Here is a 25,931-nt window from a genome sequence, read left to right as displayed (position 1 = left end):
TCTGCCTCCCGAGTGCTGGGATTAAAGGCGTGCGCCACCATCGCCCGGCTGGAACTAGCTCTTGTAGACCAGGCTGGCCTCAAACTCACAGAGATCCGTCAGCCTCTGCCTCCCGAGTGCTGGGATTAAAGGCATGCGCCACCACCGCCGGGCCCCTTTATTCCTTCTTTATGCCTTTAGGACACTGGAAAAACATCCTCAGGAAAGAATGGGAAGGATTCTTTGACTACTAAGTCCTAAGAATTAGAAGTAACGCTTAAAAAAAAAAAAAAAAAAAAACAGGGTCTCACTAAAGTGCCATAGCTAGCCTGGTCTAATATAATATAGACCAGGCTGGCCCAGAGCTCACAGAATACCTGCCTCTAAGCAGATGGTAGGATTAAAAGGTGTCCTGCCAACTGTAGCCTGAGTTTCTTCTTTGGCCACTCACTACCCCTAGGGATTTGCACTGACATTTTATGTAAATCCTGTCCTCCAAGGTTGCCCCTGCCTTTCTTCCCCAAGGCATTTGTTTTCTTAGCTCATTCCCTTTGGTAACTGGTTCTGTAGCTCCTAGGAGTTGCTTCCTGTGTTTATTTAATTACACAAGAAAAAGAGAGAAAATTCTAGATGGGCCTGAGATTAGAAAAATGATGCCTGAGGAGCTAGATAGACAGCGCAATAGTTAAGGTTCCAGCACCCGCATCAGGCAGCTCACAACTGCCTGCTCCAAGGGATCTACAGTGGGTACCTGCATATTTCACACACGCACACATGCACATGCACACAAGCACGCACGCACACAATTTTCAAGTTTAAAAGGAGTTGAAGACTGGAGATATACAGCTCAATAGTTAAAAGCACTTGCTTCTCTTGCAGAGGACCTGATTCTGTTCCTAGAATCCACATGGTGACACTAGTTCCAGGATATTTACCACCCTCTTCTGGCCTCTGTGGGTACTACATGCATGTGGTATACATATATATTCTACGACATGCACACAACCCACATATACACATAAAATAATCTAAAAAATAAACTAAGGAAAAATAATGCCCATCTCCCTGGCACTCACACACGGAAGACTGTTACTCCTTGCTTCTTTCTTTCCATTGTTGTCTCCAAGGTTAGATCACAGTGAGGAGCACTGTCTGGAGCTAGAGCCACTAAGGAGAGCTGGGAGGACGGCCAGAGCTTCTGATACACAAGAGGGCTGGAAATGGCAACAAGTGAGGAGAGCTATCATCTTTGTGAAGGTACAGAAGAAGCTGGGGTCAGGGAGGGGACAGGAGGAGAGGAAATAAGGCAAAGATGAGCTCAGGGACCCCAGAGAATGGAGTCTTTGTGTGGAGTACAGCTGAGGGACAAGGGGGTGATTGTGTGGGAAGGCCGGAAGTGCCACGCAGGCTGGTACCACCATAGCCAGCACTGGATTCACCCTTCTGTGCCAAGAGCTTCCTATAAACCAAGTTGCAAGGATGTACCTGATGGTTACAAAGAAAGGAAACACAAGCCGGGCGGTGGTGGTGCACGCCTTTAATCCCAGCACTCGGGAGGCAGAGGCTGGCGGATCTTTGTGAGTTCTAGACCAGCCTGGTCTACAAGAGCTAGTTCCAGGACAGGCTCCAAAACCACAGAGAAACCCTGTCTCGAAAAACCAAAAAAAAAAAAAAAAAAAAAAAAAAAAAAAAGAAAGAAAGAAAGGAAACACAGCGGAGAGAATGTGCAGCAAGGAAAGATAAGGTACCACCCCAAATCCAGAGAACAGGAGGCAGAGGGAAAAAAGACAGAAGCAGCTTTTACTATATTTACATCCAACAAAACTTTGCAGAGAACAATCCTTATTGCACAGGTCAAGGCCATGGACTGGAGAGGCATTTCCCAAGGTGGAGTGGACAAGAAGGATCAGAACTAGAAGAGGCACCAATTCTTCCCAAGCGAAGCTTGGGACTCCTCTGGGTCCCAGTGCATGGCTCTCAAAGAGTTACAAACTTAATTCCCTTCTCTTTCTTACGCTCCTTGAGAATCTAATAACTGTAGGAACTGTGGCCTCAGAATAAATAACTAAATAAAATAAAACGCTAGGATTGCCTTGGGCTCCTTTAGCAATGCCAGAGAAGTGGGGATGAGACTCCTCCCATGGGGCAAAGGCTCAGGAGCTTGAAATCTTTCCAGTTGTTTTTTAAAACAAAAACTTCTAAGTCTCCCAGGGCGCTGCAGATCTGAGGACACCCTGGGAAGGAGGCCCTGGAATAGGATGGAGAAAGAATGGACTTGTGCCAACTTCCCTAGCTCTCCTCAAAATCAGCATGAACAAATTGGGCAGGCTGGAAATAGGGGAATTGTGACTGTTGGTATCAGTGAGTCCCTCTTCCTGCTATTTCCACTTGGAGCCTATGGCTGAGCAGCCTGATTCAAATTCTTCCATGAAAGGAAGAGGGAGTCAGGCTATATCTAGAATCCACTCTACCTCTCCTCTCCACCCAAGGCAGAAGAGGGGGGCTTAAGGGTCCCTAGCATTCCAAAGGTGCTCCAAAACATTTTCGACAGTCAATGGCCTTGGGAGTAGGCATCTGTGCCCGCCGCAGCCTCAGCTCCTCCTTGCCCATGCTGCTGGCCAGTTTGTTAAAGGCAGACTTGTACTTCTTGTCGAAGGCCACTAGGGTAGAGGATGGAAATTGATGCATTAGGACCTCCTCTCATGTCTGGTCCCACATCCCTTCTCTTCAGCATCCAATTGCACCTTTACCTATGTCCACGTGGTCCTTGCCCAGAGCAGCCATTGTCAGGAATAAGATCTCACGGTAGATTCCCCTGTAATAAACATAGAAGAGTATCAAAGAAAAGAGGTGCCAAGGCCAGGCCGAGGGCCCCCAGGTGAGCGTATCATACCTCTGCAGGTGCAGGCCAGTGGGAGGGGGCCCTAGGGTTTCCAGCAGGAGTCCAACAGCTTTATGAACCTCGTTAAGTCCAACATGGCGCATCACTGACTCCAGCAATGTCAAGCTAAGACATGAGGGCACTGGGCCTGGCCAGACTACTCGTTGTGGGATCTGGCCTGGACGAAAGGAAGGAAGGATTACCAGGATCACCAAGCTCTCCAGATGAAGAGCCCGGCCCTTTCACTCCTAGATCAAGTACCAACTCACTGTGGACCCTCCAGAGAACATAGAGAGGTGGGCAGCTGTTGGGATCGGGGGTCAGGACATCCCACAGCAGACGAACATGCACAGAGGCTGGGTCAGGGGTTAGCCTAGGAGATGGTCCCTGGGAGGGCTGAGATAAGAAGAAAAAGTCAGAATGAGGCAGAGGGCAAGAAAAGGACAGACGGACAATGTTCAAAGGAACAGAGGGACATTACAGGACATAATAAAAGAGAAAGGGAAAGAACTTATTTGTGGTGTTATTGGTATTTGAGACAGGGTCTCACTATGCAGAGTAGGCAGGCCTGGAATTCACAGAGATCTACCCCACCATATCCTGAGGAAAGAAATTCTCATCTACCAGTTCTTATGAATGAGGACTTTGTTTACTTTATTACATACCTAGCCCTGGGCCCTAGGATGTATGATGAATACTGGTGGAACAAACAGGAAAACATTAAGCCATTTTTTTAGGGACATACATCAAGCACGTATTCCATTAGGTTCCTGCTTATGCCATTTGACAGATGACGACATGGAGGGTCAGAGAGGCAAATGTGCCTGGTAAAATGCTAAGGACAGAGAGGACTAGAAGACAAAGCGCTGAGAAGGAGGAGGGAAGCTCAGGAGACAAGGACACTGACCTGGCCGGGTGGGGGCTCATCGCGGGAGGTCAACACCAAGCCTGGTAGAATACTAGGCAGACGTAGGCGTTGGAAATACCACAGGAGGTTCCAGAAGATGATGGGGTGGGCAGCGGGCAATTCAGGCAATGCCAACACCTCACTGCCTTCGTTCTCCACCAGAGACTCCAGTTCCTTCCGCAGTACCAAGGGGCTCAGGTATGCCCATGCCCCTTTCTCAACTCTCCGGGAAGCACTCTGTGGGCAAGCAGGAAAGTGGTCAGAACATATATACTAATGGCCCTCACCCAGAGGTTATCTCCCAATAACTCAGCAAGTCCAAAAGCCTCTTGCATGCCCCTTGTCCACTACCTGGCACCCATTTGATCTCCCCTCAACAGACAACACACTCCCACCTCCTCATGTTCCTCTGGCTCAGCCCTTACCCCCACATAGCCATTGCAGAGCTGGGGTTCATCCAGGGCAAGGCAGAGCCTCCGGTCACTGAGCACAGGGCCGGGACCCCCAGGGACAGGGGCATCTTGACTGCCACTGGCACCAGCAAGGGTAGACTTCAGGCTAGGGGCACTGCAGGGAAACAGCGGGAGGTGTCAGCTCTTTGAGCACCATCTGCCTGTCCCTCCCACAGCGCTTTTTCTGCTTTGGGCACCTGGGTCGAGAATCAAGGGTCTGGACACTGAGCAGGGGCACAAAGGAAGAGGCGCAGAAGGGGCAAGTTGTATTGAGGTTAGAGTCATCGGGTGCCCAGCCAGCCATGATTTCTTCATCGTACACCAGGGAGTCACAGGCACGGCACAAGGAGCAGCTGGACAGCAGAATCTGTGGGCAAGGAGACCCCAAGAAATGAGCCTCATTTGATTCCAGGGCCCAAAGCCCATGCCCTTCCCTGCCCCTTCCATCTCGAAACCTCAGCCAGGCCTCCTTCCACCTCCTCCCCTTCCCCTGCCTTTGGGGGTGGGTGGATATGAGCTGTGTGTGTTCCAGCACAATGGTGTGGATGGGGTATGCTCACTTCTAGGGAAGGAGGCTGGAAAGGTCCAGTGGTCTCACTGAGACGCTCTGAGGAACGGCGAAGGCTCAGGCTGCTAAGAGAAGACTCTGAAAGATCCCACTCACTGCCCAGAGAGGCGGAACTCTGCCATTACAAGAGAAAGCACAGTCAGCTAGTCCTCCGCTCCTCTCCCTTAGGATGCTGCTTTCAGCCACTCTCAGAGTCACCTTTGGGGGCATTCTCCCAGTCAGCAGCCCTCCTCTCCCTTTCTCAATGGCTACCTCAGAAGCAGTGGATCCAGGGCGTTCTCGGGGCCACAGCAGGCTATCCATGGGACTTCGTCGGGCCGCAGGAGGAAGGTCAGTGGGCAACTCAGGTGGGGGGATGCGGGAGACAGAGGAGCGGCGGGAAGGGGTGAGCAGCTGTTGGAGGCGGGCACCCAGCCCTTTTCTGGGGGTACCCACCTCCTCCTGACAGCCACTAGTTTTGGGACCCCGCCCACTTATCCCTTCTAGGGCCTCGGTGGAGCGGGTACTGAGGGCTGAGCCAGAGCCCCCTGGGCTTCCTCCAGGTGCCAGTTCTTCCCCTGTCAGACTTAGGTCTGACAGACTTCCATCCTGCCAAGGCACAGGTGATCCACGGGGTTCAAGGACTCCCAAGGCCTCTATCACTGCAGGTCAAAGAGAATGGAGAGATGGAGTCCTGCTCCCCTCCCGCTGCTCACAAGTAAACACAACTCCTGCAGCGGAACTCAGAAGCCAGGAGCACTGGCTGCTTGCCCTGAGGACCCACATGGCAGCTCACAACCATGTGTAACTCCAGTTCCAGGGGCTCGGATACCCTCCCTGGCCTCCATGAGTACCAGGGATACAGGTGACACACTGATATACATGCAGGCAAACACCCATACACATACAACACAATGTCTAGAATGCAAACTGTATAAACCAACAAACCTGAGCATCACAGCTCACCATAACACTTAGGCAAGATTGCCTCAAGGGCCTACAGGCCCACTAAGGTACAGGGAGCTGCCCTAAAGACAGCCCCAGGCTCCCTTTCTCTACTGAAGAGTTGTTGGGAGAGCTCAGTGGGAGAATGAAGGAAGGTCAGATAAGGGTACTTACTGTGTGCCACACCAGCCTCCACAGTGGGCTGTGCCCCTCGAGCACTGCCTAGGCTGCCACTCTTGACCAGGCGCCCAGTGGGTGAGGATGGCTCCCGCAGACTTCGCCCTGCCCAAGTCGTCTGGCGCTGAAGAGGACGTGTTGGGGAGGGGCGCTCCAGACAGGGTTCTGTAGAAAGCACAGACTGAAGCGGCCCCTTGGGTGGACCTGGGTTTTGCAGGGTTTCTCCCCCGTAGAACTTTATCCCTCTGCTACCAAACAAATGCAGGTTATCCACACACAGAAAGGCCTGCTAGGCCTAGTTGTCCGGGTCTCTCCTGGAACTCCCTCTGTAGACCAGGCTGGTCTTGAATGCACAGAGATCTGTCCCCCTCTGCCTCAGGAGTGCTGGGATCAAAGGATTGTGCCACCACTACCTCCCCCCACTTTTTTTTTTCTTTTAATACAAATTCCCACTATGTATTCCAATCTGGCCTGGAAGTCACTATGTAGCACAAGGTGGCCTTGAATTTGCAACAGTCAATCATCCTGTCTTGGTTTCCCAAGTGGCAGGACTTCAGGTGTGAACCATTACGTCTGGCACTGCAGCTATCTGGCCAGTCCCTACCCACCTGTCTGAGAGCTGCCCGACTCTTGATGCACAGCCACCTCCTGCTGCTGCTGCTGTTGCTGCTGCTGCTGCTGCCGTCTGTCTTTCAAGGGCCGGCGGAACTGAGCAGCCCCCAAGACAACATTCCGGAGCTTGGCCCAGCGTAGGCGTCCACCTGGTGTACCAGATGGCCATTTGCTTTCCAGCACAGCCTGTCAATCACAATGCCCACTTAGTGATGCCTTATCTCCCGTCCTGACCCCAGGGACCACCTTTTTCTCGAAACATGCTGGCTAGGACTATCTAGCCAATAGCTCACCCAGAAAGAGAAGCCCCAAGTGAGGCATTATCAGTAACAATGGAGTAATGGAGAAAAGTGTATCTAGGCTCTACTATTCATCCATTATCTGTCTGTCTGTCTGTCTGTCTGTCTGTCTGTCTATCTATCTATCTATCAATCTATCATCTATCTATCTATCAATCAATTTATCTATCATCTATCTATCATCTATATCTATCTATCTATCTATCTATCTACCTACCTATCTATCTATCTATCATCTATCAATATAGGGTCCCACTATGTAGCCCTGGCTGCACTGGAACTCACTCTGTAGACCAAGGATGGCCTTGAACTCACAGAGATCCTCCTGCCTCTGCCTCCTAAATGCCGGTATTAAAGGTGTGCAGGTGTGCATCGTTATGCCCAGCTAGACTCCATTTGTAAACTGAATGGCTTTGAAGAAATAATCTCAACAGCTTGACTATTCCTTATCTGAAAAACAGGAGGCAGTTTGTATTATGGTTAAGAGGCTGAATTCTGGATAGAATTTTGTTTATATTCTGACTCACTAACTTGCTTACTGTGGGACTTGGGAAAAATTACAAATTCTCTGCAACCTCAATTCCTGTAATGGGGGGAATGACCATTCTATGCCCTGTGGCACTGTGGGGATAAAGTAAATTAAAATATGTATCTGGAACAGTGTCTGGCATGGAGTTTAACGCTGTTGTAAATAAGAATCAAAGTAGCTAAATCTGAAAAACCAAAACCCAAAACTAAACAAAAAGCCTTCTGTCTGTGCAAAGGCAACACGAAAGCACAGATGACAGTGACTACAGGAGCAGAGAATGGGGACAGCAGCACCTGTCAAAGAACAGCATTCTCTCTAAACCAGGTCCCAGCACAGACTGCCATCCTACCCAAATTAAGTACCTTGTTGTAGTAGCCGTAGGTGATGGTGTTGGGCACAATGCCTGCCCGCCGCATGTCTAGCATGACTTTCACAGACAGCACGGGCTGCCCATAGTGTGAGCAGAGCTGCATCAACACCCGGTAACACACCTAGGCCAAGAGAGGCACAGGATGTCAGGATGTAAGGGATTTACTGCGACCCAAGTCGCCAAGTCTCAGCAAGCACCTTCTTCCAGCCTCCTAATTCCCGGAGGACTCACTGGCTCCCGGCAGCTCCTTTCTGCAGCTCTGGATGCCCTGCGGTCTCCACGGCTTAACCCTGCACATGCTCATGCCCTCTGATTGTGGCAGAGCAGCTCCTCAACTCTGGCTGCCCCTCCACTCTACCCAGTCTCCAGCAAGTTTCCCTCTGTCCCTAGAACTGCACAGCCTTGCTGGGATTAGGGGTGGGTAGGAAATGCCAACCTCATCAGGGAGCACCACCTTGCGGCTCTCCATCTCACGCAACACGTGGTAGGCTTTGTGCAGGGCTCGCACCCGGGAGGGCACCGAACGCACATAGGCAGGCAGGCACAGGAACCACAGTCCATAGCAGTGACCTAGTAGGCACCTGGCCCACAGCTCAGGCACAGTGGCTGACTTCTGGGCCATTCGCTGTGCGACCTTCATCTCCTAGGTGGGGCAAGGGAAGACACACCGAGGTAAAGAACATGCCCCAAGGCCAGCACAAATCTTTATTTCTTTATTTCTTTTGGCTGTTTGAGACGGGGTTTCTCTGTGTAACAGCTCTGGCTGTCCTGGAACTCGCTCTGTAGACCAGGCTGACCTTGAACTCAAAAAAGATCCCCTACCTCTGCCTCCCGAATGCTGGGATTGAAGGTATGTGCCACCACTGCCTGGCACAAATATTTTTTTCTCTTGATATTTTTCTGAGATAGTGTCTTGTCGTGTGGCCTAGACTGGATTCAAACACCAGTTCTTGCCTCAACCTCCTGCACAATGTGAGAAGCGGCACTCTCCTGAGATACAGTCTGTGTTCTAAGGATGTACGAGGGCTGAGGCACTGCCTAACTTACAACCTCTTGGGTGCCTCCGTAGGGCAGGGTAGCCTGGCCCTGGATCATGAGTGGGCACCCTGCAAGATGTAGCCGGCTCCTCCTGATGGCAAATGACAATGGTAACAAAGGCTAGTTTTTGTACAGCATTTTGTCGTTTTTTTTCTTTGTTTGTTTTTGGAGACAGGATCTTACTATGTAGCTTTGACTGTCCTGGAACTCACTACGTAGACCAGGCTGGCCTCGAACTTAGAGATCTGCCTTTCTCAGCCTCCTGACTGCTGAAGTCATGCATCACTACGCCCGGCTGTAGAGTGTGGGGTTTGTTTGTTTGTTTATGTACCAAGCTTATGTAAACCTCCCAGCAGTTTTATGGGATAAGCACCATTAGTAACCTCACGAAGCATAACCACTGTACCAGGTCAGGTTCCCTATGCGGCCTATTGCTAGTTAGTTACCTGTTTGGTTCGGCGAGGCGCAGGACTGCTAGGGGCACTACGGGATGGGCCGGGCACAGGCAGCGCTCCCTGTTGTTCCTGAGGAGACTCAAATAGTTCAGCTCTTAGCTCTGGAAACCCATCATAACTAGAGAGAAGAGGCAACATGGGGGCAGTTAGCACAGGGCCAAGCATGGGCCTTGGGGCAGGCAAGAGGAGGAGACAGTCTTACCAGTACTGGGGAGCAGATTCACTGCCTTCCAGTACTGGGGGATCCTCTGGGGGTGTGATGAAGACAGTGAGCTCACTTCCTGAGAGCTCCTCCAGCTCCACTAAGGGTGTTGGCTCAGGCTTCTCCTGCTCTGGGTGGACCTGGAACAGGATGGGAAAAGGATTAGTGTTAACAGAGCCAGGGACCCCAAAAGATGGTGTCTCCCAGAAAAACATGTTCATGGGGAAGGAGTCCTGGAGAGCCATCTGGAGGGGAAAAGTCAAGAATGAAGCCGACCATGTTGTGGCTGCACAAGTTGTATTGTCTGTGCTTTGTCTAATTCCAGCTGTCCATCACAGCCACGCTGAGAAACACAGTTAACAGTGGACTGGAGGAACCGGTAGCAATTGGTACATACAGAAGGGACAAGGCTCAATACCTTATCGACACAAGAGTCAAAGAACTCAAGGGCAGCATGGCGGGCAGAGCCAAAAGAGCATTCCTCGATGAACTGTGAAAACATCTGTGTGTGCAGCAGCTGGGAGTACAGCTTGTGGCTCGAGCGTTCCCGGGACTTGAGGAAACCTGGGGGGTCAGGCTGGGTCACAAGGGGGTTACCACAGTTCTCTATCTGCCACAGCCCTCTCCCCCTTGTCCGCAGCTCTTAGCTCTTGTCATTCAGGATCTATGGCTCTCAAAGTCACACTTCTCCCGCAGACCAGCTCAGTTCTCCAACACCACAGCTGTCCTTCAACAGACCTGTACCTGACTGCTGCTCCCCACCAGGATCACTACATCCACCTTACACCAAGGGCTCCCAGACAGCAGGACACATTCATCTGCAAGCCCTTCTCCTCCAAGACCAGAGGAGGGGAGGAACACTCAGTCTCTCCGCTCCCAGGCTCCCAGTCAGCGTCCCTCACGCTTTCCTCGTGAAGCCCAGCCCCTAACCACGCCCTCCCTCAAATGTCTTTACAAAGACAGGCTGGCTTATTTACCCTGAAGGTAGAAAAGGTTGTCGACGTCGCGAGATCCCTCAGAGGGGGCCTCGGTGAGGGGACGCAGGAAGTCCCTGTAGCCTTTGAGCAGACAAGCCATGAAGCGCAGAAAGGCTCCCTGGACTTCCCGCTCCAGGCGTGTCCGGCGGCCACACACTGCCTCGTAGTCTGTCAGCAGGAATTCCAGGGAGGCCTCCTCTTCTGGTCCAGTGTAAGCTGGGAATCAAAACATCTAAGAGTCAAGGTTAGCACCCACAGGGCTGGCCTCATCCTGTTTTTCACACAGATGTCTTCATCCCCCAAAACATTTTTCTCTGCTCCCCTCCCTGCCTCTCCCCTCCAACCCTCTCCCAAGGTTCTCATGCTCCCAATTTACTCAGGAGATCTTGTCTTTTTCTACTTCCCATGTAGATTAGATCCATGTATGTCTCTCTTAGGGTCCTCTTTGTTGTCTAGGTTCTCTGGGATTGTGAGTTGCAGGCTCACCTTTCTTGATGGGCTCAGAAATGCTGCTCCCCTGCCCCTCCTCCTTTATTTCACTCCCACCAAACCCAACTCCTCTAATCACTTCAGAGATCTATTGGTCCCTGGACCCTCCCCTCAGTTTGGAGATTGGAGGCCAACAACAGCCTCCAGCCTCTCAAGCCCATAGGCTTCTCACTCTGGTCCAGCTGCTGGTACAGATTCGTCAGTGTGGCCAGCAAAAGCTTGTATGGTCTGCGGGGCAGGGTCCTAGCAGAGAGGGGCTTCTTATCCTCCGTTCTAAGAGATAACATAAGGAGAAAGAATGATGAAGCTTCTATGAGGTCTTTTTTGAGCCAACATGAACTCACACACCAGCCCTTGCATGCTCTCCTCCCTCGCCCACAAATGATACTTAGCCTCATACTGGAAGAGTGTATTGGTATCGAGATCAACACAGATGACATCAGGAGGTGGGTCATGCAGATCGAAATAACTGGAGTGGATACCCACAATGAAGGGCACAGGGGCGCTCAGCACATCCGCCAGCACCAGCGGGCACAGCGGAATGTAGGGGCACTGCCAGTGCAGTGGGAAGATCATCTAAAGCACCAACCAGTGAGAACCAGTGAGCACAGGGCCCTGACCTTGAGGAGGTGGGGCTAAGCCCGAAGAAAACCTGTCTCTAACAACCACACCCAGACAGAGATGGAGGACCCTCTCCCTGTGGCGAGAAAAGGAGAAGAACCCAGGTCTGAATGAAGGGACACCAGAAAAGCGCAACTTTGGAGAAGTAGACTAGATAAGGTAGCACTCACTGAGACAAGGGCCTCACAGACACTGGTGAGCAGATCTGGCCGCAGCGAGTGGACCAGCAGTTTGTGCTCGGTGAGCACAGCCAGCAGCAACGTAATAGCCAATTCTGGGCCCAGGTTCTGCAGCAGCTGCAGAAAGCTAGCACCACTGTGGGATGTGAAGGGAGAGAAGGATCAGCAGGAGACTCGGGAGCTGGACACAGACGCCACCGGGGCCAGTCTGCCACAGTCTCAGCAGCCGTACCTATACCTCTTATTATACCCATGTTGCCAAAGCCCCCCCCCCCCCCAATTTAGGCACATACCTGAGGGGCAGGGGTGAGGAGACAGGCTGACAGAGGAGCAGGTTGTCATAGGGAGACATCTGGAGAGGAGCCACAGGTCAGGATACTCATGGCCAGCTCCTGCCGACTCCTCTCCTTCCATCAGCCCAGCCCCAGGCTCACCTCTCACCTGCACTAGGATGCGTGGTCTCTGTGGGGAAGGGAACGGGACGTTGTGAATGAAGTGGGAGATGTGCCTAGGGAGAGAGGGAGAAGGTGAGGCTGACTCCTCGGTCTGTCCCTGACCAATCCCGCCACACATTCTCAAGACCTCACTGCTCCCTGAACCCCACCCCTTGTCTTGGATCAACTTTATACATAGGTCTTACTTAGATTAGAAGATCAATCCCCTTGCCTGAAATCCCCTCATCTACACAATGAGTTCCAGGCCAGCCAGGGCTACCATGGGAACATCTTTATTTTATTTTATTTTATTTTATTTTATTTTATTTTTTTAGTTTTTTCGAGACAGGGTTTCTCTGTGGTTTTGGAGCCTGTCCTGGAACTCCCTTTGTAGACCAGGCTGGTCTCGAACTCACAGAGATCCGCCTGCCTCTGCCTCCCGAGTGCTGGGATTACAAGCCTGCGCCACCACCACCCGGCGGGAACATCTTTAAAAAGAATAAAAAATAAATAAACTGAGGCAGAGGCAGGCGGATCTCTGTGAGTTCGAGACCAGTCTGGTCTACAAGAGCTAGTTCCAGGACAGGCTCCAAAACCACAGAGAAACCCAGTCTAGAAAAACAAAACAAAACAAAAAAAATTTAAATAAATAAATAAACTGGGCGTGGTGGAGCACGCCTTTAATTCCAACTCTCAGGAAGTCACCTCTGTAACTTTGAGGCCTAGAGTTCCAGGCCACCCGGGGCTGGAAGTAAATAAACAGCAAGTCCTGTTCCATAAGTAAATAAATAAATAAATAAAAATAAGAACAGATCTGTGCTGAGCATACATAGACCTAGCCAAGCCCCAACTAACAAGTGCAGGCTAGATTCCAGGCTCCACTTACCCATAGCCAGTAGCTTAAATGGACAAACTATATAACAAAACAGAACAGCCCTGTCTCCTGGGGGCTCAGCGTACCCCCAGTTCCATTCTAGTGTCTCCCATTTATCCTCTCTAATGCCTCACAACTCCCCAGTGTCAGGAAAGCCATGCTCACGCTTCCAAGGGCAGACGGTGGGGGCCTGAGACGGAGTAGCGGTAAAGGAAGGTGAGGAAGGCTCTGAAGGCTGGGAAGGCTGGCCAGCGGGACAGCACAGCAATGGCGCGCCGGCTGCGCACGGCTCGGCCTCCCAGTGCCCGGCCCCGTTCCACGGCACTCAACAGGCCCAGTGCCCGTGCCTGCCTCTCTGACAGCCTGGCCCTCGGGAACGCTTCATAGAACTGCAAGGCGGCACCATACACCTGGCAGGGGTATAGGGATGATCAGACGGGTTCTTGTATTGTGAGGCCTCCGTACCACACCCCACAAACCCACCTTATCACCGGCAGCCCCTGTGAGCACAAAGGTGGAGAAGACGGGCACCGGGTACTTGGTCTGGGCAGGCCAGCACTCAATAGTGGCTCCCATGGGCAGGCAGAAGACTGGCACTGACTCGGGCAGCGGGAATGCCTCATTGTCTTCCTGTGGGTAGCGGCCCAGCAGCTCTGTACCCCAGCAGAAAAGCACACATTAGAATGAAGCGATCCGTTAGATTCCAAGTAAAGAAACCAGAGGATCCAGAGAAGGGCTAGATGGCAAAGGGAAGTCAGTTCTGGGGTCACTGAACTTACCAAGAGGCACCATGGAGGGTCAAAGGATAGGAAGGACAAAAGGACCACTCACCTGCCTCATACACCAGCGTGTTGGCCTTGGCCAGGCCCACCTTGTAGCACAGGTACACTGCTGGGCCCCACTGCCCCAGAAACGACAAGAGATAAGCAGACACATCACTAACAAAGGTTTCTGGGGCCCATCTTCTCTCTCTACCACCCTTTGGGTGTCTTTTGTCTTCCAAGCTGCCCCTAATTCCTGTCCTCCCAGCCAAGCCACCTCTCATCTGGCTCTGGTGTCAGTGGCCTTGGTTCCCAAATGCCCTTTGTTCCCCATGTCTACACCCTTACACCAATGGCCCAGGTTTTAGCTATCAATACCGCAGTACCACTCACCATGCCAGGGTTGAGGTTGCGTGGCAACCGGCAGTAAGTGTGAGGAGTGCCCTCACCCTTGCTGGGAAGAACCAGGCAAAGGTCAGTGATGCCCAGGGCATGCAATCCTGCCCCCTCCGCTGCCCGCCGGTACATGAGGTAGGTGCGAGGGTGCCCAGGGCCTGGAGGGGCCAAGTTGGCTGAGTGACTATATGGTGTCGTGTCAAGCACTTGGAAGCCAGGTTTAGGACGTTCCTTCCCTTCATATAACACCCTTGGCACAGAGAGCACAGACATCAAGAGGTCAGCATAGAAAGACCGGACATCAAGAGGTCAGCATAGAAAGACCGGATCTACCTACCTGCTCTCCTAAACTTGCCATGTTCTCTCACCCTTGTCAAAGGCTAGTAGTACAGCCCACCGTTTCCTACATACTCTGTCTTCTAGGATCCTTGCCTTTATCTCTCAATCAATAACCATCCCTGGAAGCCATGCCCTCCCCAGTTCTTTTTTTTTTTTTTTTTTTTTTTTGGTTTTTTGAGACAGTGTTTCTCTGTAGCTTTGGAGCCTGTCCTGGAACTAGCTCACAGAGATCCACCTGCCTCTGCCTCCCAAGTGCTGGGATTAAAGGCATGAGCCACCACCACCCGGCTGCTCTCCCCAGTTCTTGAGTAAGCACCAAAACTGTCAGACTCTTGGCAAAGTTCCTCACAAGGTTTATCCACTTGATATCCCAAACCAGCCAGTGAGGAGTTGCTAAAGAAGCACTCATTGGCTAGTAAGCAGCAACGCAGGCAGTAAACCCCTCCTCTCAGACCTCTAGCCCATCCCACGTGCCTCCTCTCAACCCTTATCACTACCTCTTCTTAGTTCACTCAACAGTCCCTCCCAGCTCCCCCCAGTGCCAGCATGGATAGGGGTACACACCCCAGCTCAACGAGGGGGGGCTTGTCACGCCCCCTGCGGTAGCAGATGACTGGCTGAGTTCCACCCAGGAGCCCGGCACTGAGCTCCAAGGGGTGGCCACCAGCAGACGCCTGGATGCACGTGTAGCCCTGGGGCACCTCCTCGCCCAGTGCTCTAGCAATGACTGCCACGTCTGTAATAGGTTCCGCTGGCCTAGGAGGGCGCCGGGGCCCAGTAGGTTCAGGAACCCAGGTCTCCTCAGGCATAGGTGCTCCATCTCCTGCAAGCCCAGCCACCACGAAATAATCCACCAATCGGGGAGGCCGCTCCTCAGCCATGGCCCCCCCTTCACTCACGGCATCTGGAATGGTCAATTGAGAAAAAGAAGAGAGGCTAGTGTTCCCATGGCAACCAGAGGCTAGTGTTCCCATGGTTCCCACGGACCCCCGCCCCTTTCCTCTTCCTAGTTCTTCTAAGGAAAGGTAGATGATCAGCCAATCCTGATCTCTCCCACCTGTGACATCACCAGACTCTCACATCCCACCACGGTTCCTTAGAGACCACTAGGTCCCTCCTTCTTAGTGACATCAGCTCCCTCTTCCCAAAGAACCCAAACTCCACTCTACAACATACAAATGCCACTGCTCACCTAGCCCTTTAAAGGCCTGCCCCTCTTCACCCCTCCAGTTAGATCTCAGAGAACACAGTGTTTTCTGTAAAGGCCTGAAGTCCCATCATTCACTCTGGCCACCCCAACCTTAACTTAGTCTTTTCACAGGTCTCTGGCCTTCCTGCTCTGGTAGCAACTCCACAAGAACCTTCTGACACGGCTAATACTCTTAAATCACCATCCTCACATTTTTAGAAGACCCCACAGGTTTCTGGGAAGGCTTGTAAAACCCAAGATTTAGATTCTGTTCAGACTTCAAGTATCCTTTTCTTTCCTAGCTTAACTTTACCACGTTGGCCAAGCTCTCAACTCCAGACCCTTAGGTGTCTGTAAGTTAGGTACAAAGGGACTATGGGAGATAGCTCCAGCCATTCCATGCCAATGCCACCCAGACCCAGACAGAATCAGGCCCACAACAGCCTACTGGTAACTTTTCTCACCTGCCTTCATGGCCTGACCCTGAGGAGTGGGAGCCCCAAGAGTCCTGAGGTGCCCCAGGGTGCTGAAGGTGGGAAGAAGCCTGGTGGGTGGCTTGCAAGGGGCTAGAGGCTGGGAGAGTGCTTCAGAGGGGAAGGGAGGTTACTTCCTGGAGCGGGTGCAAAGGGGAAGCTGCAGCTCAGCAGAAGTCAGCCTATGGGTGTGTGGTAGCAATGGGAGGGGGAGAGCACCGCGGAAGATGCCCGCAGAGCATCAGACCAAGGCAAACCCCACACTGAGGACCCTGGGCAAGGCAAGGGAAACTCCCAACGTCTCCAGGATGCATAGTCTATTCAACCTCCCTCAGAGAACCGGAGCCAAGTCAGCTCTCTTCTTAACCTGGCCTCTGGACATACATGCCCCAACTCAAGCTAAATTTAGCTTGAGCTTCTCCACATCTGAGGTGAAGCCAGGAGTCAGCGTCAGCCTCCTGATTTAACTCCACGACACAGCTCCCTCTCTCACCCACTGTAGGCCAATAGGAGCTCTGTGCCCCCAGTCAGCAGGCAAAAGCCGTTAGATGAGACCCTCTATAGTTAAGTGGGTGGCTCCGGACTAACAGGACTTGTGCATACAAGCCTACCCTCACCTAGCCAGGAGAGAGTCCTATAAAATGCAGCCCCTTCTCCCTTGGGGAAAACAACGGCAGTGGAGCCACACTAGGTCCCAGCACCCACATGCCGGATGTCGGGAAGTCGGGGCTGGGGCAGAGAGCGCGCAGCAGGGGAGGTGGCTGAGCAAGGGGCCAGAGGGCCGAGAGGAGCGCGAGCAGGCTGCCGAGAACGTGACGGCAGCAGCGCCAGCAGCCGCGTGACTCTAGCGGGAAGGGGGGGGTGCTCTGGCTTGAGCGCCCGCGGGAGCTCCAGGGTATAGGGTGCCGGGCACAGCTAGCTAGCTCCGGGTGGCGCCCTCCCCTCCACTTTCACTTCCCTGGGAGAGAGGAAGCGGAACCAGATGCGCAGCGCAGAAGAACAGCTGGGGACAGTCCCTGGCGCCGACCGCCCTCCGCCCGCCCTTCCCCGCCCGCCGCCCCGCCCGGTCCGGCCCCTACCTGCCTGCCCTGGGACTCCCCAGCCGGCCCACTGGCGGGTGGCTTGGAGGGCGGGCTGGCGGGCCGGCGGGCGGCCGGGCTGCTATCCAGCCCCGGACATGGCGCGCTCGACTTGGGAGCAGCTCGCGCCTGGGCTGAAGGAAGATGAAGCGGGCGAGAGCGCCGGGCACGGTGGAGAGATCTGGGCGGTCCCAGCGTCCCCGCGCGGCGCCACGCGGGGACTGCTGCCGCGCCGCTAGCTCCGGCCGCGCGGTCCTCCCGCTGCCCTGGTGCTGGGGACCCCGCGCTCTTCCGCGCGCCCTGCTTTCTCCACTCACCCCCCCCCCCAACCCGAGAGCCGCGAGCACCGCCGCTATTCCACCCGGGCCCGCGGTCGTGACCCTGGCTAGCTCCGGCCCAGCACCCTGCCACCTGCAGCGCGACCCCTGGTGGCTGGGAGGGCCCCCTGCAACCAAGCGGATCCCCACCATCCAGCGGACGAGCAAGACACTGACCCCAGGTGGCCCCCAAGTCAGAGCCGGTGCTCCCGTCTTGCCCTCCGTCCAACAATCAGATGTGGCCACTGTGCCACGGTGAAGGCCCTGAAGACCTAGACCTGGAAAACCCAGGTGACTCCCCACTTCCAGGTTTAGAACCCACTAGCCAGAGCCAGAAGTTCTCAGTTCTCCTTTCGAGAAATGACAAGAGCATTGAAAAAGAGGAAGAGAGGCAAGAAGCCAAATAGAGGAGAAAATAGTGGGGGAAAGCAGCACTCCTTTCAACCATGCTGGGTGAAGGTTGACAAACCTACATTAAACGGTTGTCTTCCAAGTGAGGTGGGTGAGTTCATATACAATAATGCCCTGGGAACATGGACCAGGGGAGCCAGCTAGACCTACTTCCTTGGAGCTTACGGTTATACTGGGAATAGCTACCCCCAAGAGAGTTGAGGTTATTTTACCAGAAACACACGTGACCGGGGCGACAGCCATCTCCTTACCCCAGGCCTGAGGTTGAGGAAGAGTAACTTGTCTGGCCAGTCAGGGTGCCCCCTCCCCTGGACAAACATGAGGGCACATAAAGGTGACTTCCTGCTGCCATCTGTGAAGTCTGTTTTGGCTCTAGGACGTGTCCAATTTGGGTCACAAATCTAAGGCTGGTGGTCCTCCACAAACCATAACAGCGCTGAAAGGATGAAAGCATGCCTATAATCCTGAGCACTCAGGAAACCAAGGCAAGAAAATCAGGTAGCCCGGCCTCAGGAAAAAAAAAAAAAAAAAAAACTGGGCAGTGGTGCCTTGGTGGATCTCTGAGTCTCTGAGTTCCAGGCCAGCCTGGCCAGAGTTGTTAGAGAAACTGTCTCAAGAAAAGAAAAAAAAAAAGGAAAAGAAAAAATGGGCTGAAGAGATGGCTCAGTGGTTAAGAGCACTGACTGTTCTTCCAGAGGACCTGGATTCAATTCCCAGCACCTACATGGTGTTCACAACTGTCTGTATTTCCTGTTCCAGGTGACCCAACACCCATAGGAAAATACAAATGCACATAAAATAAAAATAAATTAATTTAAAAAAAGCAACATAAAAGAAGAGTTTATGGCATCAACCCTCCTTAGGTGCCCAGTTACCTACCAAACAGCCAAACACACAAAAGGTTTGTTAGGATTTTTTATTAACATATAATATACTTAATAAAAAATAATATCCACTCTGGCTCTCTCCTCCATTGCAGGGGGAAGAGAGATGGGGAAGGGCTGGTAACGCTCACCCTCATCTGGACAAGCCCTACCTCCAAGAGTCCCCTCTATGCCTTGCTTTCCAACAGGCTCTGCCCTCCAGACAGACGGTTTTCAAAGTTCCAAGTGCTGCAGCCTCCCTTGAGCCCCAGGCCCACCGATGTACAGGACTCTGTACAGTACAGGAGCCACCTGCTCAGGCCTCTTCCCTTTCCTCATTTTTAGGATCCTTCATTCATATTAGAAAAAGGATCTGGGGACAGAGAGTAGTCTCTACTGGCCAGGGGGAAGGGATGAAAAGGACAGTGATGGGGACAGGGCCATGAAGAAGGATGGCAGTAAAGTCCCCTCACTGTAGCCGGTCACTACGGAATGAATCTTCCACAGCAGGGTCAGGCAGCAGGGCACAGGGGTCACTCAGCATGGTCAGTCCTTCCAGGCCCAATGGCTCCATGCGCAGCTCATCTTCCAACCCCAACCCCAGCTCCAACCCAGATGCTGACACCTCAAAGCCAGGTACTCCAGCCAAGGCTGCTGCGATCTCCTTAGAGAAACCTGGGGAGGAGTCTCCTGTGTGTAGAAGAGGTAGTCAGGTAGGTAAGGATCCCATGCCACACACCTCCAAACCCCTCAGTCTCCTACCACACCGGTGAAGCTGTCAATTCTTCCAATCTCCTCCACCACCCACATCCCCTCACCTGGGAGTATGATATTGGGTCCTGAGCCATGGCGGGAGCAGTGGGTCAAGTTCTGCTGGTTGAGGACATGAGGATCCTGGGGACCACTCACTGATCCCTCACTCCCTAAAAATCCAGGCCCTTCGGGAAAGGCAGGGGGATCCAGCACCAGGCTGGTTGATGGGTTCTCCACGTTGAACTGCTCCAGCTAGGGACACAGACAGACCTTAAGGAAGTGAGCTTCAGAACAGGGTGTCCTGCCTTACAAGCCCCAACCACCCCAGGAAGAAAAGCAAAGACAGAGGGAGGTGACAGCAAGCAGAGCAACAGAAGCGAGCACGGGGCCCGAATTACGTATGGGCACCGTACCTGCTGGGCCAGAGCATGTGCATGCCAGGAAGAGAACGGGTCAAGGCAGGAGTCATCAAAGAGCAAGCTGAGCGGAAACAGAGGGGCAGGAGTAGGGGGTCAAACACAGGAAGACAGGAGCCCCAAGCTGGCAGTGCTATGTTACCTGGGGGGAAAAGGAGGTCCCACCCCATCTCCTGATTCAGTGCGCCGGAGACCCCTCACATCCCTGGCCCTCCCTCAGCCCCCCACTTCAGAGCTATGAGTCTGTGTACTCACACTCCCCAAGCTGAAGTCATTTATTGGCCGGTGGTAAGGCTGTTGCCCATGCCCGCTGGGCCCAGGTGGGTACAGTGCCCCATAATGTGGCGGCCTGCCTGGGGGCTGTCCCCCTGAAGACTGCACTAAGCAGGCCTGAGAGGGCAACTGCTGTAGAGATTTTGGGGTGGATGGATGAGTAGGTATAACCAGACTTGGGGGGCTATATGGGTATGGGGGCAATCGCTGATCAGTAGGCAGTTTACTGGTATCCAAGGGGACGCCCTGAGAAGAAAAAAAGGGGGGAATTTATTGTGACCCCTCGAAGAACTCTCAGTCACAGCTCCCCACCCTCTAAGCTAGGCCACCTGTCCACAACACAAATATGGCAGTGCTCCGAGCCAAGCACACTGGGGCAACGCCTGGAAAACCAGCACTCAGGAGCTTGAGGAAGGAAGACTGAGCCTGGACCTACCATGCTGAAAGTGGGAGCTGTCTCCCCACTCTCATCCCAAAAACAACAACACCCTATGCTCCCATGGCATTCTGGGAGTTGGTGGAAATGATACGAAATGCATATCAAAACTTAGGTGCTAATACGGCTAACAATAGACAACTCAAATTCACTCTAAAGTGAGCGTTCATAAACCGGGTACTTAACTATCAGGAGGATGAGCTGCTGTTCTGAAGCCCTGGAGAGGCCAGAGGGAGCCAGAGGAAGGAAGTAAAAGAGATGCGGAGGGCAAACTGCCCTTGTTGGCATGGCTAGTCCTCCCTACCAGAGAGTGTAAAGATGGAACACAGAGCATACATCCAGGAAACAGTAATGGAGCAGGACAGAGGAGGGCAGAGAGGAAAGGAATAGGGTGAAGGAAAAGTTGGAGAACTATTTTATTTTTTTTAAGATGGAGAGGGAGGGAAGAACTCCCTTAGCATGGAGGCAAGCTTGAAAAGAAAAGAAAGCTTGGCATGGGAGGTCATGCCTGTAATCCGAGCTCTTAGAAGGCAGAGGCAGGAAGGATCAGATGTTCCAGGCCAGCCTCAACTAATTAGTGAACTCAAGCCCAGATGAGCTACATGAGAGAGAAACTGTCTCAGCCACCTCTTCATCACTTGCTGTGTAAACCTTGGGAAGTGATTGTCACTGCAGTCACCAGGTTTTCATCTACACAATGTGAAAGCACTGGGTTCTGTGGTCGGAGATTCTTGGACTCTGAATTCTAGTAAAGAAGAAGAGGAAATGGTAGAGGGATGGGACAGGACAGAAGTGACTGGGGATATAGTGAACTAGCAAAGAGGAGGGAGATAAGAACAAAGAAAGGAGAAGGGCAAACGGGTAAGCTATACTGGTGCCTGTGCTATGCATGATGGTAAATACTTTGTGTATGTTATTGTATCTGGTGCTTACAAAACCACCTTTGTTTTCTAAATGAGACCGCTGAGGCTCAGAGAAGTTCAGTAACTTCTGAATGGAGGAAAGTCAAGAGGCAGAACTAAGATGTGAAATCAAAGGCTTAATGCCAGAGTTCGCACTCTTAGGCAAAGAGGGAACAAGATAGATAAAAGATGGGTTGGGACAGAGCAGAGGAATGGAAGGGGATGGAAGAGACAAGGGGCACAGCACAGGAAGGAGAAGAAGGGAAACAAATGCAGGGGAGGTAGCCACGCATACCTGAGTGATGGAAGACAAGGTGGGTGACATTGTTGGCGAAAACTGTTTGGGCAGCTGCTGTTGGGACCTTCTGGCGTCGGCTGGGCCCACGGGCAAGCTCAGGGGGCTGAGGGGCACACGGCGGTGGCGGGGAGAGGCCCCAGGAGTAGAAGCTGGGTAAGGGGGGGCGCTCAGGACAGGAGATGAAGTGGACGAAGAGGAAGAGGAGGAGGAAAGGGCTGGGGCACTAAGTGACGGGTGGCCCAGGGAAGTGGTGGGCAGTGCATGGTGGGCCAAGGAGGAGGCAGGCAGTGATGGGTGACTATGGGACCCCTGGAGCTGGGGTTGAGGACTGCTTAGGGAAGCCTGGAGGTTGGGATTACTTAGGGAGGACTGCAGGGATGGGTGGCTAAGAGGTGAGTGAAGTCCTGCAGACACAGACAAAAAACCAGAGATGCCAACATTACTGATGGGAACTGGGCCCCTTTCCACCCAGAATGGGTAGCAGTGACCAGACTATGGCAACACAAGGTCCTCCCTATTCTGTCTCTAACCGTGAGATTGGCACTACCCATTTGGGGGTTATTCTCCATCTTTCTCCTATCCATTCTTGCTGGGTGAAAATTGCAATGAGGGGTTCTGGGGTGTGGAGATTGATGGGCAGTCAAAGGATCCCAGATCAAGCAAGCCTCCTTCCCCTTTACCCTCTAGCCAGGCAGCAGCTGATAGTCACACGATCAGAACAAGGTAGCCACTCACCTGGTACATCATAACTGGGGCCCAAGCCCAGACCTCCACTGATGCCCAAATGGGTCATAGTGTGGGTCAAATTGGAGGTACTGTTGCCCCCACTCAGGTTGGGGTAGACTGTCTCCTCAGGGTCCAGGGGAGTGGGCAACGGAGGGGGGAAGTGCAGGTTGGTGAGGTCAGGTAGGGAACCTCCCGTGTTCATGGCAGGTGGGAGGACAGGCACACTGGCAGGCTGATCAGGAGATGGAAAGATGCTGGGGAGGACAGAAGATCGACGTGAAGAGAAAGTGGTCAGAGAAGAGCAGACGTCAGTCTTCCACATCTCCTTCCTCCCTCAATGTCACTCCAGCTGTGTAGTGGTACTTACTTGATTCCAGGGACTTCACAGGATCGAGGTCGAGAGGAGGATGAGGACAGCTGAGGAGAGAAGAGGATTAGAAATGAGGACAGACCTCAGTGGGAGCCCTGGAAGGCCTGTCCCAGGGACAGTGGAAGACACCCAGTGGCCCTTACCTACCTTCTTAGCATCCCAAGGTTTCAGCAAATGCTTGTCATCTACCAAGTTCTCCTCAATAGCAGGGACTTGAAAGAGAGAGACTGGTGATGGGGAGGTTGGAGGAGGAGCCAGTAAGGCAGAACAAGAAGCAGAGGCAGGCAAGAGGGAATCCTATTCCCTGACCCCATACAAAGTCCCTGATATCTGGCATTCATGACCCATAATTGGTAAAGAGCACATACCTTTAGCATCCATTTCACCATCCAGAAAACCTGCACAGGATGCAATGGGGTTGATTACAGTGCCTACTTGTTTGCCTGCTTTAGTAAAAAGCTCCACAGCTACTCCCTAGGAACACCTACCTCCTCGGCGGCTGGGCAGGACACTGGGAGGTGTGGGGCCTGGATAAGTGTCTTGGGGGTTGGGGTTCATTACACTTGTGTGAAGAGCAGAGTCAGAGCTTGTCCTGTTGGAGGAGCAGAGATGAGCAGCAGTACCAAACACTGCCCAGCAGTGGATATTTAAGCTGGGCTAGAAAGGGGATGAAGTAGAGTAGGGCCCCAGAAAGTCCAGGAAAGAGATGTGAACTAAAGAAGTCAAGGACCATCACCTGTTAAGTGCAGTCGGCAGTCGGAACAACTGCCCCTTCTCAGCTGGGAGGTTGCCCCAGGGCATCATCCTAGGACAGAAAAGTTATGAGGGGGAAGAAGGTGGCTGAAGATGGGCATGAAAGGCATGGGGTGGGAAAGTGTGTGGCAGCAAGGTGGATGTGAAAAGGCCTTGGTACCCAGTATCATGCCTCTTTCTTTCTGGTTCTTCTAATGCCTCTGATCCATAAATCCCCACCCCTCCTCAATCTAAGATCTGGAAACAGAAACTCTCCACCAAGGTAAGCTGAGTGGAAATGCTGAAGCCTAGCAAGTTTTCTGAATGCAAGTATTTCAGCTGAGACAGAGAAAGGAGGGGTTCAAAGATCTAACAGTTACTACACCTGGGATCCACCACTATGAGAAAGGAGCCATTCTCCCCTGCCACCCTGCCATCCTCCCCTCCCCCACTTACACACACCCCAGCTTGGCTATAGTTCCATTGGTTCTGCTAGCTGGACTCAGAGGCTTGGCCACTCGTGTCAACATGGCCAAGACTGGACTCTGACCACCTACCCATCTGCCCCACCCTCCCAGCCTGGCCCTTAGGAAACAAGGTACTGCTAAAACCTCAGCCTAGTAGCTAGCCCTAGCCCACCTCAGCCCCCACACCCTGAAACATGTTAGAGACCAAATGGGTGGGAAATTCCACCTGCACTGAACTCACCTTCGCCAGCCAGACTCTGGGGGAGGAGATAAGTAGGCGGGGCTATAGGGAGAACTGTCAATGTAAATAGCTGTGGTTAAGGAAAAAGCAGAGACAGATGAGAGAATAAGGGAGCCGTCAGATAGTCATACAAGTAAGCCAGTGTTGGTGGCTCGGGCCTGTCATCCCAGCAGCTGGAAGGAGGAAGCACAGGGAATTTTCAGCTCTAGGCCAGTCAGAGATACATAGTAAGATGCTGTCTCAAACACACACACACATAGCCCTGCGCACACAAGGAAGGGAAGAAGAGAAGTCAGAGGCTGTATCTCAATGAAGAAGGCTACTTTTTAGGCCCAGCATCACAAAAACAAGCAAACAAACAACAAAATGGAACGAAAATAGGCAAGGATTACAACAACTGTAATCTCAATACTTAAGAGGCAGTGCAAGGAGATCTCCAAAACCCATCAAGTTCCAGAAAAGTCTAGATTACACAATGAAACCCCCCTCAAAAAAAAAAAAAAAAAAAAAGCAAGACTGGCATTGGCTTTTAATCTCAGCACTCAGGAAGCAGAGCCAGGCAGATATCCATCTGGTCTATACAGGTCAGCCTGTTCTACACAGCAAACTCCAGGACAACACAGAGAAACCCACCTCCAGAAAGAAAAAAAAAAAATCAGACCAAGCTTAGTACAAATTGGAACAATCTAAGCCAATGAATGCCTGGCCAGGGTGATGGAGATAAACATGGTAGAGGTCTCTAGGAACAAAGTTCACAGAAGAATGGGAGAAGAACCAAATCTCCTTCCCAGGTAACAGGGAGCCCTGCTTTACAATTAAGTGAGCGGAAGTTAAGGCCAGCACCAAAAAGGGCAGAGCCACAAGAACACCAAATGCCTGTCACTAGAGTGTGCGCTGACACACAGGTTATGGTCACATTTCAAGAAGACTGGGTAAAAGAAGTGAACAAAGATGAAACGAAGCTCCTTCCCACCATGAGTCTCTCAAGAGCCCCTTCCATCAGTCCTTCGCCCTTAAATCATTTGTGAAGGATATGTGGCGCGGGTATCGGCGAAGAGGGGACACCATCCTGCGGGGATCTCGTTGTACCCGTTCCACCAACCCGTGGTGCCTAGTGCTCCGAGATGAATCCAAAGGTGAATGGAGGGGACTCTGCCAAAAAGGACAGGTGAATCAGCAGGGGAAGCAGCCTGAGAGCCTACACTCCTCCTTGGCTGGTGTCCACTCACCTGGAACTCAGCCAGGCCACAGCCAATCTGGTTAACATTGGGCAGAGAACCACCATAATGGGAGCTCCTTGTATAAGCCAGTCGCAGTTTCTGGGCCTGTAACTGAGATAAAAGAGGGAAGCGGGTATGTCAGGGAAGGTCCTGAGCATTTATCATTCCTGTCACCAGAATATACGACTGCTTTCAAGATATCTGCCAGCCGGGCGATGGTGGCGCATGCCTTTAATCCCAGCACTCGGGAGGCACAAGCAGGCGGATCTCTGTGAGTTCGAGACCAGCCTGGTCTACAAGAG

General features: G+C 52.5%; 2 protein-coding genes across 6 annotated transcripts in view; both read right to left on the bottom strand.

Annotated features, from left to right (window-relative positions):
• Positions 1-1,758: 1,758 nt before the first annotated feature.
• Positions 1,759-17,622, bottom strand: Dennd4b (DENN domain containing 4B). 3 transcript variants are annotated; one of them, XM_005367232.3, is made up of 28 exons: positions 17,205-17,622; positions 15,028-15,367; positions 14,122-14,374; positions 13,799-13,868; positions 13,451-13,620; positions 13,133-13,377; positions 12,101-12,167; positions 11,953-12,011; positions 11,651-11,795; positions 11,260-11,435; positions 11,032-11,132; positions 10,371-10,586; positions 9,812-9,957; positions 9,394-9,533; positions 9,183-9,309; positions 8,135-8,341; positions 7,691-7,819; positions 6,497-6,686; positions 5,886-6,053; positions 5,040-5,428; positions 4,780-4,902; positions 4,417-4,586; positions 4,193-4,334; positions 3,768-4,004; positions 3,130-3,256; positions 2,873-3,038; positions 2,730-2,794; positions 1,759-2,639 (listed from the first exon to the last, which is right to left on the bottom strand). In XM_005367232.3, the coding sequence occupies exons 2-28, from the start codon at positions 15,342-15,344 to the stop codon at positions 2,494-2,496; spliced, it is 4,491 nt and encodes a 1,496-aa protein (XP_005367289.1). In that variant the 5' UTR covers positions 15,345-15,367; positions 17,205-17,622; the 3' UTR covers positions 1,759-2,493. The 3 variants fall into 3 exon arrangements, with proteins under 3 accessions (XP_005367289.1, XP_026645099.1, XP_026645098.1); XM_026789298.1 differs by lacking the exon at positions 17,205-17,622 and adding an exon at positions 16,117-16,349 and having other exon boundaries at positions 8,153-8,341; XM_026789297.1 differs by lacking the exon at positions 17,205-17,622 and adding an exon at positions 16,117-16,348.
• Positions 17,623-18,833: 1,211 nt separating this feature from the next.
• The window catches only part of Crtc2 (CREB regulated transcription coactivator 2), a 10,072-nt gene continuing 2,974 nt past the window's right edge, over positions 18,834-25,931 (bottom strand). Inside the window, exons 2-14 of one of the 3 annotated variants that reach the window (XM_026789329.1) lie at positions 25,639-25,740; positions 25,445-25,561; positions 24,410-24,471; positions 23,706-23,774; positions 23,458-23,561; positions 23,338-23,367; positions 23,117-23,196; positions 22,967-23,016; positions 22,609-22,853; positions 21,871-22,277; positions 20,220-20,483; positions 19,614-19,800; positions 18,834-19,485 (exon numbers count right to left, since the gene is read on the bottom strand). In XM_026789329.1, coding sequence (XP_026645130.1) covers positions 19,265-19,485; positions 19,614-19,800; positions 20,220-20,483; positions 21,871-22,277; positions 22,609-22,853; positions 22,967-23,016; positions 23,117-23,196; positions 23,338-23,367; positions 23,458-23,561; positions 23,706-23,774; positions 24,410-24,471; positions 25,445-25,561; positions 25,639-25,740 — 1,938 coding nt within the window. In that variant the 3' untranslated portion in view covers positions 18,834-19,264. Of the gene's footprint in view, positions 19,486-19,613; positions 19,801-19,961; positions 20,029-20,219; positions 20,484-21,870; positions 22,278-22,608; positions 22,854-22,966; positions 23,017-23,116; positions 23,197-23,337; positions 23,368-23,457; positions 23,562-23,705; positions 23,775-24,409; positions 24,472-25,444; positions 25,562-25,638; positions 25,741-25,931 lie in introns of those variants that run through there. The other 2 variants (XM_005367231.2, XR_003378743.1) reach the window with 2 other exon arrangements.

This window comes from Microtus ochrogaster, unplaced genomic scaffold, assembly GCF_000317375.1.
Source record: "Microtus ochrogaster isolate Prairie Vole_2 unplaced genomic scaffold, MicOch1.0 UNK16, whole genome shotgun sequence".
NCBI lineage: Eukaryota > Metazoa > Chordata > Mammalia > Rodentia > Cricetidae > Microtus > Microtus ochrogaster.
The sequence above is the reverse complement of the archived record's forward strand: the minus strand, read 5'-3'. Positions and strand labels throughout refer to the sequence as shown.